The sequence below is a fragment of the Lycorma delicatula genome, chromosome 1, assembly GCF_047948215.1.
Source record: "Lycorma delicatula isolate Av1 chromosome 1, ASM4794821v1, whole genome shotgun sequence".
NCBI classification, from domain to species: domain Eukaryota; kingdom Metazoa; phylum Arthropoda; class Insecta; order Hemiptera; family Fulgoridae; genus Lycorma; species Lycorma delicatula.
In genome coordinates, this window is record NC_134455.1 from 362,024,960 (window position 1) to 362,038,095 (window position 13,136).

At 30.9% G+C, this 13,136-nt stretch overlaps 1 protein-coding gene across 1 annotated transcript in view; it reads right to left on the bottom strand.

Moving 5' to 3' along the window:
* The window catches only part of LOC142317936 (zwei Ig domain protein zig-8-like), a 551,031-nt gene that overhangs the window by 44,040 nt on the left and 493,855 nt on the right, over positions 1–13,136 (bottom strand). The window contains exon 5 of the mRNA XM_075354472.1: positions 9,837–9,973. Within this exon, the coding sequence (XP_075210587.1) occupies positions 9,837–9,973 (137 nt within the window). The remainder of the gene's footprint in view (positions 1–9,836; positions 9,974–13,136) is intronic.

Here is a 13,136-nt window from a genome sequence, read left to right on the forward strand (position 1 = left end):
ATATAAAAAATAATAACTAAATTGGTTTGGTTGGATGGAATATTTGTAAGATTGTTCCGTAATTTATTAAAAAGATCAACTGAAGTAGAGTGCAGCCTTTATTGAAAGCTGAACTATTATTTGAGTTATCTGCAGGTTGCTTTTATGTTTGGTTTGATAGAGGTTGATGTAATTTTTAAATAAGAAACTACATATTTAGTAAATTCATAAATGTATACATAAAATATAGTTGATCTGAGGGTTATTTTCTGCCCTTCCTAGCATTGTCACTCATCTGCAGTTGACGGGTTACTTCCACTCTCAAAACTATGTTTAATACTGAATCTTTCTGAGTTGGGATCGTCGAATGTTAAGCTCCTTCCATTCTTCATTCTTACTGTCATGACCTCTTCAGCTTTGTCCCTTCGCTCTAATGGTTCTACAATTTCTTGAAACTAATCCTTGTGATTCTTTATTTTAACAATTTTAAATGTTGAAATATTACATAGGATTTAGTGATTATTTTTTCAATAATTACGGTCCTGTCCTTTTTATTTTAGTTTGAATATTTCCATGTCTTTAATATTTAAATGTTTTCCTTTTGTGCAAAATGTAATATTTTCATGGATTTTATCATTTCATTGGGAATATATCCTTTTTCTATCAAATAATTGCATAATTTGAATATTTTTTCTTGTATTTTTATGATCTTATATTTTCATTAAATTTTGTCTTAAATTTTCGCCCGTTTGTCCTATATATGTCGCGTTACAATCCCAGATTATTTGGTATACTCCAATTTTGTTGTAATTATCTTTTTCTTCTATATTAATTCTAAATTTATTCCTGATGATATCATTTATGGTAAATACTGAAAATAGTTATTTTTCTTAAAAAAAGTTCTTTAGTTTATATATTTCGTTTCCGGTGGATGTAAATTTTGACCATTATTGTATTTTTTTGGCCTATTGTCTTCCTTTTTGGTTTCATCTTTCGAAATAGTTTCCTTTTACCTCTTTCTCATAATCATTATTTGCTGATAATATTAATTACAATAATAATAATCATAATTATTACTGGAATTATAACCACTATAATTAAGATAATAATAATTATCTTAATATAGTAATTATTTTAATAATAATCATCCCAACTCAGGAAGACTCGGTGCTAAAGTAATTTTGAGAATAGAGGTACTCCAAAACGCGTCAACTGCGAATGTTAGCTACAATAATGCTAGGAAGGGCAGAAAATAACTCTCAAACTATAAATTTGTGTAATGTTAAAGAGTGGAACTATCGGGTGATTACAACGGTATAAATGGGATTGTAGTAGAAAGAGAAATTAAATTACAGTCCACATGGATTTTAAACGAATAGTATATTACGGAAACTCGGTTACGTAATGACTCATTTCCGTATCTCGTTTCTACCAACAAAAGGCAAACAAATATTAGCAGAATTTTACTGTAAATTCATGACATCATTTACATTCATTAGTGTATTATGCAAGTTTTATTAAAAACGACCACATATTTACACTTAAATTTTTTTTGTTTTTTTTGTTGATGAATTTCACAGAACCTCTTAAGCTTGTTGGTGAAATATGGAATTTTGTAAGGTGAAAAATTCCATGCCTAATTATGATTGTCAAATATATTGCAGCTTCAAATCTCGTTGATTATTTAAATTTTTCATTATAATCGTGATATAGTAAAAATAACAATATTAAATTTTTTTTTTGTTTTTTTTTTTTAATTTTAATCAAGTATTGAGATACAATATTACAAAAAAATGGTTTATCATAAAATATTTTAGTAATTATATTAGCTGTTTTTATATTTGCCTGCGGCTTTAATCGCGTTGATTTAAATTTTTAACTTGAATACATTTTCAAAAGAAATATTTGATTTCCTTAAAATTCTACCATAATTTAAAGGTTGATGTTTTAGTGAGCATATTGACAGATTGGTTTTTGTACGTTGTTTAATTTGGTCTAAATCTTAATTGAGTGACAAAGTAACAGCAATTCGCATCGAATCTTGCGAAAAAATCGTAGGAAAGGTGTTTCGGAAACGTCTGCTCTAATACGATTATTATCCATTACATATTTTTGTAGAGTAGAATTTAAAAAATTGCTTCTTTTATCCCCCCCCCCCTAAACTAATAGACGGTGTTTTCAAAATCCTTCCTTCATTAGTGCCTACGTTATTAAAGCATGTACTCTTCAAAATTTACTTAATAGTTTAATTGGTTTGAACTGTGGGTTGATGAATTAGAGTCAGTAAGAGCTTTCTCTATTAAGAACATTAAGGTAGATTTCATAAGAAAGTCACCTATAGTAATGGGTACTACGATTCGACGTTCGGAAAATTTCGACATATCTTCGCGTTTCACATCTCCCAGACTCCAAAACCACCGTTAGCTCAAAAGTTTATACATATTCGTATATCTATATATATGTATTCCATTTTCTTGTGGAAACGATAGATGCCGTAATTATTTCCCTAAATTTCAAGTTATACATAAAATGTAACAACTCAAAATGTCGGTCAAGTTCGTTAATGGGAAAAGTAGGACCATGAAGGTGGAAATGGTGGGCTTTTTCGAAAAAAAAATCGCTATAACTTTTTTATTAAATAAAATATCGAATTTGTTTAAACTTCCTACTACTACTGTATAAGGACCTAAAACTTATTTAAGTAAAGTTTTTTGATATCACCAACCATTGGCCAGGTGGATTGAAAAAAATGGGTTTCGAAGACAAAATAAATCATACCTCCCGTAACAGCACAGTATCAAATCGGTTTAAAGTGATCGTTAATTCTCTAAATATTACCTAAAAACTTTGAAACAATTTTTGATATAACCAATTCTTACGGCAAGGGATGACACAAAATATTGCTGGAATTCTAATGCTAAACACGTGAAATATTTTTTCACATGCCACCAATGTCGTATTGAGTAAATTTGAAGTTTTTCTTAACTTTAAGTTGGACATATTTTTAATCCTCTACTTAGCACCGGTGAAATCTATCTCCATCTTCTGCCGTGCCGAAAAGGATGTATATAGATTTTTAACAAAATTTCTGGCTACTGACGAGTCTGAGCGTGTGAATACAGGCAAATGCAATTACCACTACCAGCTTGCCTGGTCTGACGTAGCTTTATATTTAGAACAATGTAGTGTAAATATACCGATAAACATGTAGTCTGAAACAAACTCAGGTTGACTAATCCTGAAACTTATGGTTAAATGAAACTGAACCATCAAAGAACACTGGTATTCACAGTCTAGCATTCAAATCTATATAAAAACACTGTCTTTACAAAGACTCACAATATGTACAAACTAATATAACTAAAATACCTACTAATCATCCAACTTAAAAAATTTTTTTTTCTTCTTAAATTCATTTAGCTACCATGAAAATGATATTACCGGCTGATTAATGTGTCAGGTTATTTACATATTCAATATACACACATGCACTATTTATGGAATTCACTTTCAACATATATATATATATATATATATATATATATATATATATATATATATATATAAAGAGAGAAGAACGAGAACTAAATATTTAATTGAAAGTGGAAGAAGCCTAATAAAAAGTTTACGATTGGTAGTAAATCAGATTTATTAAAAATAAACTGAATATTATGAAAATCAAACATTGTGTTTTTTTTTTGTCTTCAGTCATTTGACTGGTTTAATGCAGCTCTCCAAGATTCCCTATCCAGTGCTAGTCGTTTCATTTCAGTATACCCTCTACGTCCTACATCCCTAACAATTTGTTTTACATATTCCAAATGTGGCCTGCCTGCACAATATTTTCCTTCTACCTGTCCTTCCAATATTAAAGCGAATATTCCAGGATGCCTTAGTATGTGGCCTATAAGTCTGTCTCTTCTTTTAACTATATTTTTCCAAATGCTTCTTTCTTTATCTATTTGGGCAATACCTCTTCATTTGTCACTTTATCTACCCATCTGATTTTTAACATTCTCCTATAGCACCGCATTTCGAAAGCTTCTAATCTTTTCTTCTCAGATACTCCGATCGTCCAAGTTTCACTTCCTTATAAAGCGACACTCCAAACATATACTTTCAAAAATCTTTTCCTGACATTTAAATTAATTTTTGATGTAAACAAATTATATTTCTTACTGAAGGCTCGTTTCGCTTGTGCTATTCGGCATTTTATATCGCTCCTGCTTCGTCCATCAAACATTGAGTGTGCCATACATTTCCATATAAGATATAATAAAACTAAAAAGTGCAAAAAATTGACAGGGATAAAAAAGAAATTTTCTTCCCTATCATTTTTTTGTTTACATCCCTGTTTATGAAAATTCCTTTTTCATAAACAATAAACAAAATTAAAAAAAAAAAAAAAACTAAACATGATAATCAAATATCTAATGTAAAATATATTTCCATACAAGATAGGCTACAATATATAATTAAAATAAAAAAATAGTAAGGTAAATAATTCCATGAGAGATAAAAGAAAAATCATAAAAATAATAATAAAATTAAAATAAAAATCCATAGTAGGTAGAACACAGGCTCTTCTTCCTGAGTAGTAGTAAAGAAAACTTCATTAATGATATATCTTTAATAAAATAAAATACCAGTATATATTACTTCCTGCTCATCCAATATAAGCTTCTTAAGCCAAGATATCCGTTTCTTCCCTTCAGTGCATGTTGTTATAAAATGCAGTACATTTTTATCCTCTATTGAATTACATAACCAGATATCAAACATGGAATAAAATTGCATGGTAACAAAGACTCTATTTTTCTAAGAATTTGATTTAAAATTCTCCGCTTAATATGTTCAATTGTATGACCTATTCTGTAAATTGCAGATTAATTAAAATAAAACTGGTAAAACTTAGCCCTATTTCCTCTTTCAAGGCTGTTATACTTTGTTTATTCTCTTAAGCTGTCCAGTATTGAAGAAGCTGACTATTTGCGCCTATTAAAATCATTGTCCAGCTGAAGAAAAATTATGCAAGACAAAAATGAAGTATGAAGTAAAAATTATGCCATTTTTACCAAAAAAAAACATATGATCTGAGGGACCTATCAAACCTAGCATTATGTTTTTCAATTAAGCATATCAATTCCAGCGATTTCAAATACAAATCTATAAAGATTAACCTGTTTTCATCATTTGAAAACTTATCACACTTATTATTTAACAGCTCAGCATCAGCATCAGTCCCATCATATTTATGTTTGTAGGCATGTATACCACTCTCAGAAGGAACTTTTTTAAAATTATTTTCAACGGCCTGGAACCAACCCTCTTCCCTACACCTATCCCAGCTCAAAAATCTTAAATGGCAGTGGTAACATTTAATTACATTAATTTACAACCCAAAAAAAAATAATGAATTTTGGCGAAAAGAAAATTAAAACCGGTCCACCCCTTCCCTATATAGGTACGCAATACCATTTTGAGGAGTACTTTTTTAATTTCAGTTCAACAAAAATTACTATAAAATTACAAGAAATAACTTATTAATGGTTTACTTGGAGGCCTAGCACGATGACTTTGAATGTCAACTAGTTTGATTTTACACTGCCATTTTTCTTAAATTAGCTCTGTGATCGGTTTGTACAATGTCATTGCTTTCTCCAAACGTTTTAGAGAAATCATTTCTGCTTTAGCGATGACACTATGGCACAAATTTTTTATTACCAAGAACAGGATAGATGTTCAGATAACAATACAGATAACACACTCCTTCATTTTGGTTTGAACAAATCTAAAATATAAGAAAACTTTTTTATATTCTTATGTAGAATTGGTATTTGTCAATGGCAGCTCTTACTTCCGTGAAAAGATGGTGATATTTATCAAATTTTCATAGTAATCTCTTAAATGAATGTGCAACAATCTTGCGGTTACTTAAAGTACCTGTTAATCAATAATTCGTTGCTAATGATATCTCATCACTACCATAACTAGTGTCACATACAATAATTAAAATATTAAAAATTTTTAAATCAAATTATTGCTAATGTTCTTGGTGCCTTATCGAGTATCACTGAAATGGCATAGATAGCTTCCTCATTACATTCTGCCAGCCCATACTGCAAGTTACATATCCACCTACCCATTTAGCCACACTATCACTGTGACCTGCTCACTATATATTTACCTAATTTTATTAAGAATTTTTATGTTGGTTAATTATAGCATATTATGAGGGGTAGTTAAAAGATTAAAGAGACAAATGACGAGAAAATATATTATTTATTCAGTGAGAAAGAAAGTAATTTTATTTTTAACATACTCCCTGCTCCATTTAGACACTTTTCCCATCTTTCTTATTCCAATAATGAAGAATTATTCACACTAGTGTCCAGGGCAATTATGGTTTAGCATTCTTGATGTGAACAGTGTTGCTAAACCTTGTTCTATGTAAAACTGCTTTGGGTGAACTGAACAAAAAAACTTTGATGGCATGAAATCAGGGCTGTAATGGAGATCTGGTAATACTTCCTTACCTAAATTATTAATAGCTTCACTTGAAAATGTATTAGCTATAAGTGTTATGCTGATTATATCTCCCATATTAATAGCACTTTCCCTCAGAATATCAGATCTTTTTTGAATATTTTTAGTAGCATAAAAAATTCCTCAAATTCTATTGCAACTTATTACCTCATCAACTGCCTCGAGCCTTCTCCTACTGGCATCTGCAAACATGTTACTATGCTCTGTTACCTTTGTGAATTAATTTTTTTCTGATTTATTGACTACATCTCATCCTTGTTTTGTTGTGCCTTTTTTCGTTGCATTACATTGTTATATTGTTTCTTTTGAGAATCAGTGGATGGTGTTGATAAACATATAAATAAATAATAACAAATATATATTATTTGTTATTATATTTGTTATTAATCTGAGAAGAAAAGATTAGAAGCTTTTGAAAAATGGTGCTATAGGAGAATGTTAAAAATCAGATGGGTGGATAAAGTGACAAATGAAGAGGTATTGCGGCAAATAGATGAAGAAAGAAGCATTTGGAAAAATATAGTTAAAAGAAGAGACAGACTTATAGGCCACATACTAAGGAATCCTGGAATAGTCGCTTTAATATTGGAAGGACAGGTAGAAGGAAAAAATTGTGTAGGCAGGCCACGTTTGGAATATGTAAAACAAATTGTTAGGGATGTTAGGGTGTATAGGGTATACTGAAATGAAACGACTAGCACTAGATAGGGAATCTTGGAGAGCTGCATCAAACCAGTCAAATGACTGTAGACAAAAAAAAAATATTATTTTATTCTCTAAAACAAGATCCAATATTAAATGAAGGGAAAATCCTGATATTCACCTCCCCATAGTAGAAAGGGGGCAAAGATTGTATATATTAACACTACTAGTATATACAAACAGTTAACGAATGAAGGGCCCAAGTTACTCCTGGTAAAAGGAGTTCCCTCACTACAAATGGCAACTACATTCTTAGCGAATGAATGAGCTGTGGAGAGTACTGAGCACTCTGTTTCCTGTGGGTGGAAAACTGCCTCTAAAAGCAGAGGTATTACTTCAGGATATCAATGGTATTAGAATATAGAAGGCATTGGAAAATCTCTGCAGTAAACATCCTAGTGATAATTGCTTCCATAACTCCGTGATGATGGTTCATTTGATAAATGTTTTGAAGTTTAAATACCTTCTCATTTGGACTCTGGGAAAAGTAACCAAAGAAGTTAGAGGGAATATTGCATAAAGGAATTTTGAATGTCATGACTTTGTTACAGAATGTAACAAATAGTTACATTCTGTAACTATTTGTTACAGAGATTATCTGAGATTATCCAACATTTGTTGGAATGTTAGATAACCTCAAGAGAGAAATGAAAATAAATAAAATGAATATATTAGAACTGAGTGAATTAAGGTGTGGTGTTGGTCAGAATCCCAAAATACCGAGGCTGTAGCTTTTCTTGCAGATGGAATCGTTCTTTCTATCTTTGGGTACAATTTCATCTTCTCCCGCCTACTTTTTTGACTGTTGTTGGATCTCTGGTTTGTAATGGTGAATGTAAGTTTCAGCTATTGTTATAAGACATCGAAGAATCTATGAAATCGCGTCTAAATTAGTCTAAACACCCTAGAGATGTGATCGGTAGCAAACCGATGAGATGTGATCTGTATCTGAGAAACACAGTATTCATTGAGTGGAGAACTTTTAAATTTTAAAACATCGTGTAAAATGTAGTGAACACGGTCTATTGAGATGTTTGCTATGTCAGTGAAATCGCGTACCTTCATTCGGCAATCAGTTAATACGGTATTGTGAATTCTTGTAACTGTTTTGTCGGCCGAAGGATTTTTGGGCAATTTAAGCGTTCATTATCTTCAATAGATGTACGACGATTTTTAAACAACAGCCCTCTTTATTACCGTTAAAAAGGAAGGGGAAGAATCCATTAAAGTGGAACCTAATTCTTCTTAAATGTCCATTGGGGTTAAACCTTTTAAAAGTATTTTATAACAGCTAGGATTTAATTTTTTCCACTTTATAGAAAATGTTAACACTTGTTTGCTTTAACGATCGCCATAAACAAATAATTAAAAGTAACTAGTCTGAAATTACCAAGTTTTTAAATTATTTTTCTTGACAAATATTATTAGGTTAGACTAGGGCCATCTCTGTGTCAAGCTTAGAGATTTCTTGAATGACCGTGGTAGGTGTGGTAAAAAGAAAAAGCTGATAACACAGTTGTAGGACTTTCCCGTCATGCAGCTTACGCACGTACACAGACACAACTTAATTAAGCACGTTGTGGTACACTAGCGTTCCTTATGGTGACAGGGGATACTATTGACGGATTATACTCACTTGTCCACTAGTTTAGAGCATTTTTTTTTGGATGGGGATGCGATTCTGTAAAAATTGTTTTTTGCAGATATTATTCTTTTGAAAAGATGTGCGTTAGAAATATAAGACCTTTTATGCGAAATCTGGAGATACTGAGGGAGATATTGCTCTACAGCCTCACTTCCTTACTTTTTAGATGAAATTTTAATGGCATCATTGCCCCATATATAGAAGTAATCTGATCAAGTTTGATAAAATCGATCCAGTAGCTCTCGAGAAATAAGGTAATATAAGTGCAACACCGAACACACCCACGTACTTACGTACATTTACATCCGGAAAATTTCCATCCGGTTTTTTTGGTGTTTTGGGGTTCCTTAGGTATCAAACCGCATATGTACAAATTGAATAGATTACAATACTTTCCCTAATACAGCTATAGCTCTGCTATAGCGCTAGATGGGAAAGTAAAAATGAGATAGAATAACAATCGGTATTATAACACATTTTTTTAATGATATAATTCATTTATATGTTGTATAAGTAATAACTAGCTGCCTTTTACATTTTTTTATTTTACATTAATAATTAAATTGTATACCATCTTTATACCAGCTTTATGGGAATTCAAAATCAGATACTTTCAGATGAAAAGTAGGGAATTAGTGTAGTATTAAGAAAGTCGGTATTAGTATTTTATTTAAAGAAAAATAAATTAATTTTTATGAATGTTTTTGAGGACTAAAACCAATAGGATTTTATTTTATGAAATCGAATGAAAATAATAGCATATTTGTTTTTATAGGTAAAATTGAAAAAAAAAACAAATATAATATCAAAAATCAAAATAAAATAGTACAATGAAAGTATATTTTAAAAATAGTCCTCGGAAATTTTACCCCAGCAATCTTTTAATGTTTAAAATATGGTGAATACAATTAATAAATAGAGGATTAATTAAATCTTTAGACAAATGTTAGTAGAGAGAACATACCGTTTAAAACATGAACAAGTACTGATGTAGCTGCTACTTCCGCTAATGAACACGTGTAATTACCAGAATCGTGAACATTTGCGTTAGCAATGAACAATCTGCTTTTAGCTCCGTCAGAGAGTATATCAGTCTTAACACTGAAACACAGTAAAATAATATTGATAATTATTATAATTAATAATAATTAGTATTTTATATAATACTAAAATTTAATGATAGACTAAGATTTCCTTAACGCTAAAATTATTTTTAAATATATGCAATGCACTTGAATTCCTTTGATTGCAGAAATTTGCTAAAGCTATGAAAGATTCCAGATAACAGATTTAAAGTGGTGTATAATAATTTTATTAAACTATCATTACTAAAATATCTAAAAAAAAACATATAATTGTGAAATATAGTAAACACAAATAATAGACTGTATCCAGTAAAATGCAGCGTCCCGCATTGGCTGGGTTTTCCTCATTATTTTAGATAGATTTCATAAGAAAGCTACCTATTTTAATGGTACCATGATTCGACTTCCGGAAACTTTCGACATATCTTCGCGTTTCACATCCCCCAGACTCCAAAACCACCGTCAGTTCAAAAGTATATATATATTTATTTATCTGGAAAAAGTTGTATAATTTGAATGTATTTTTGCTCGTGGTACCGGATAACTTTATACCTTACTTCCATATCGGTTTTAGAATCACCTTGTATATTAAACGTTTGTTGGACAGCGAGAGGTAGTAATTCCTGCCTAACAACCAATAAAGCGTTTTATACTTCGTATTTAACAATTTAATTTTTTCTCTCAAGAACTACTTCTAGGTCAAACGAGGATCAGGATTCCAAGGTACCATACGTTGTCAGAGTGTGAGATGAAAATGTAGTCTAGTGGTCCCGGAGACAGTCACCTCTCTCTTTTTCCTGTTTAGTCTCCTGGAATTACCGTTCAGGTATTGCTTCAGAGGATGAATAAAGATGATATGTATGAGTGTAAATGAAGGGTAGTCTTGTACAGTCTCAGTTCGACCATTCCTGAAATGTATGGTTAATTGAAACCCAACCATCAATGAACACAGGTATCCACGATCTAGTATTCAAATCCGTATAAAAGTAACTGCCTTTACTAAGAATTGAACGTTGGAATTCTCGATTTCCAAATCAGCCGATTTGGGAAGATGCGTTCATAACCCGGTGGGTTAAGGAGAAAGTCAGTTGTTCTCCTTGTAAACATAATACATGGCTTGACTTATTCTGATTCACCTTTATTCACGATTCTGTTAACTATACGCCAATTATATCTAATATCGACTTGAGATCCTCTGAGGTTTATTGTGGGTCTTCGTCAAAAGCCAGGAATGCTGTATCAACAGTAAATGGTGACATGGTTCGGAACCAGAATTTCCGTAGTGAAAATTGAATAAAAGAAAATGGGAAAGAAAACTTTCTTTCCCAAGTATTCTGTATTCATTCTACGTAAGGAAAGATTTTATGGTAAAGCTTAATTTTTTCAATGTTATTTAATGATACATCAACAAGGCAAAGTTATGAGGCCGATAACCTGAAAGAGAGGTAGCATTTATGTTTATATATAAGGTGTTACACTCATAATCCTGCTAGTAACACTATGAACATGGATTTTTTTTTGTCTTCAGTCATTTAACTGGTTTGATGCAGCTCTCCAAGATTCCCTATCTAGTGCTAGTCGTTTCATTTCAGTATACCCTCTACATCCTACATCCATAACAATTTGTTTTACATATTCCAAACGTGGCCTGCCTACACAATTTTTTCCTTCTACCTGTCCTTCCAATATTAAAGCGACTATTCCAGGATGCCTTAGTATGTGGCCTATAAGTCTGTCTCTTCTTTTAACTATATTTTTCCAAATACTTCTTTCTTCATCTATTTGCCGCAATACCTCTTCATTTGTCACTTTATCCACCCATCTGATTTTTAACATTCTCCTATAGCACCGCATTTCAAAAGCTTCTAATCTTTTCTTCTTAGATACTCCGATCGTCCAAGTTTCACTTCCATATAAAGCCAGACTCCAAACATATACTTTCAAAAGTCATTTCCTGACATTTAAATTAATTTTTGATGTAAACAAATTATATTTCTTACTGAAGGCTCGTTTCGCTTGTGCTATTCGGCATTTTATATCGCTCCTGCTTCGTCCATCTTTAGTAATTCTACTTCCCAAATAACAAAATTCTTCTACCTCCATAATCTTTTCTCCTCCTATTTTCACATTCAGTGGTCTTACTTTGTTATTTCTAATATATTCCATTAATTTTGTTTTCTTGTTGTTTATTTTCATGCGATAGGTTTTGCGTAGGACTTCATCTACGCCGTTCATTGTTTCTTCTAAATCCTTTTTATTCTCGGCTAGAATTACTACATCATCAGCAAATCGTAGCATCTTTATCTTTTCACCTTGTACTGTTACTCCAAATCTAAAATGTTCTTTAACATCATTAACTGCTAGTTCCATGTAAAGATTAAAAAGTAACGGAGATAGGGAACATCCTTGTCGGACTCCCTTTCTTATTACGGCTTCTTTCTTATGAACATAGAAATTTGTATAAAAATAACCCTAAAAAATCAAACGAATGATTTTGGATGTCTTTCTGTCCAAGTTGTATAATTAAATACAAGTTAAATATAACATCACTTACATCACAATATTCATCTATAAGTTTTTTTTGGTAATCATAAAAGAAATATAAATCAATTTTAATATAAATTGACAGTTATATTTACCTTAATCCTGATTGAAATGTAAATTGTAAAACACAAATATTACAGTGGGTCTATCTTATGACGATAATATAACGTGAGAGTTTAAGACTTGCGATTACTTCTGTTCCGATTTTACATGTGAAATAAAACTACAAACATTTTGTCATATCTCATTCAATCATTCACTCGATATAACTTTTTTTTTGTATTATTAATTAGTTGACGTTTTTAATATGCAATTTACGCCATTCGCATCCTGCGAACATAGGAAGTATAATTTTTGCTTATTACAAACCTGTCAAAATATTCCTATTGTATTTTTAGATATTTCAGCAGCCGTATTTTAAATTTTAATTTCATAATTTTTTTTATACCTTTTTTGTCTTCTGAAAAATATAAAATCTGAATAGATGAAGCTTATAAAAGTTATTTACTTAATATTTCAATAGTTTCATCGATTATTTTATTTTTACCTTAACTTTTTATAGCCTTGAGAGTATAAAGTTTTAATATATATTAAAAAAATTATATTTTTTTTATGTTAAGTCGGAAACTTTTTTA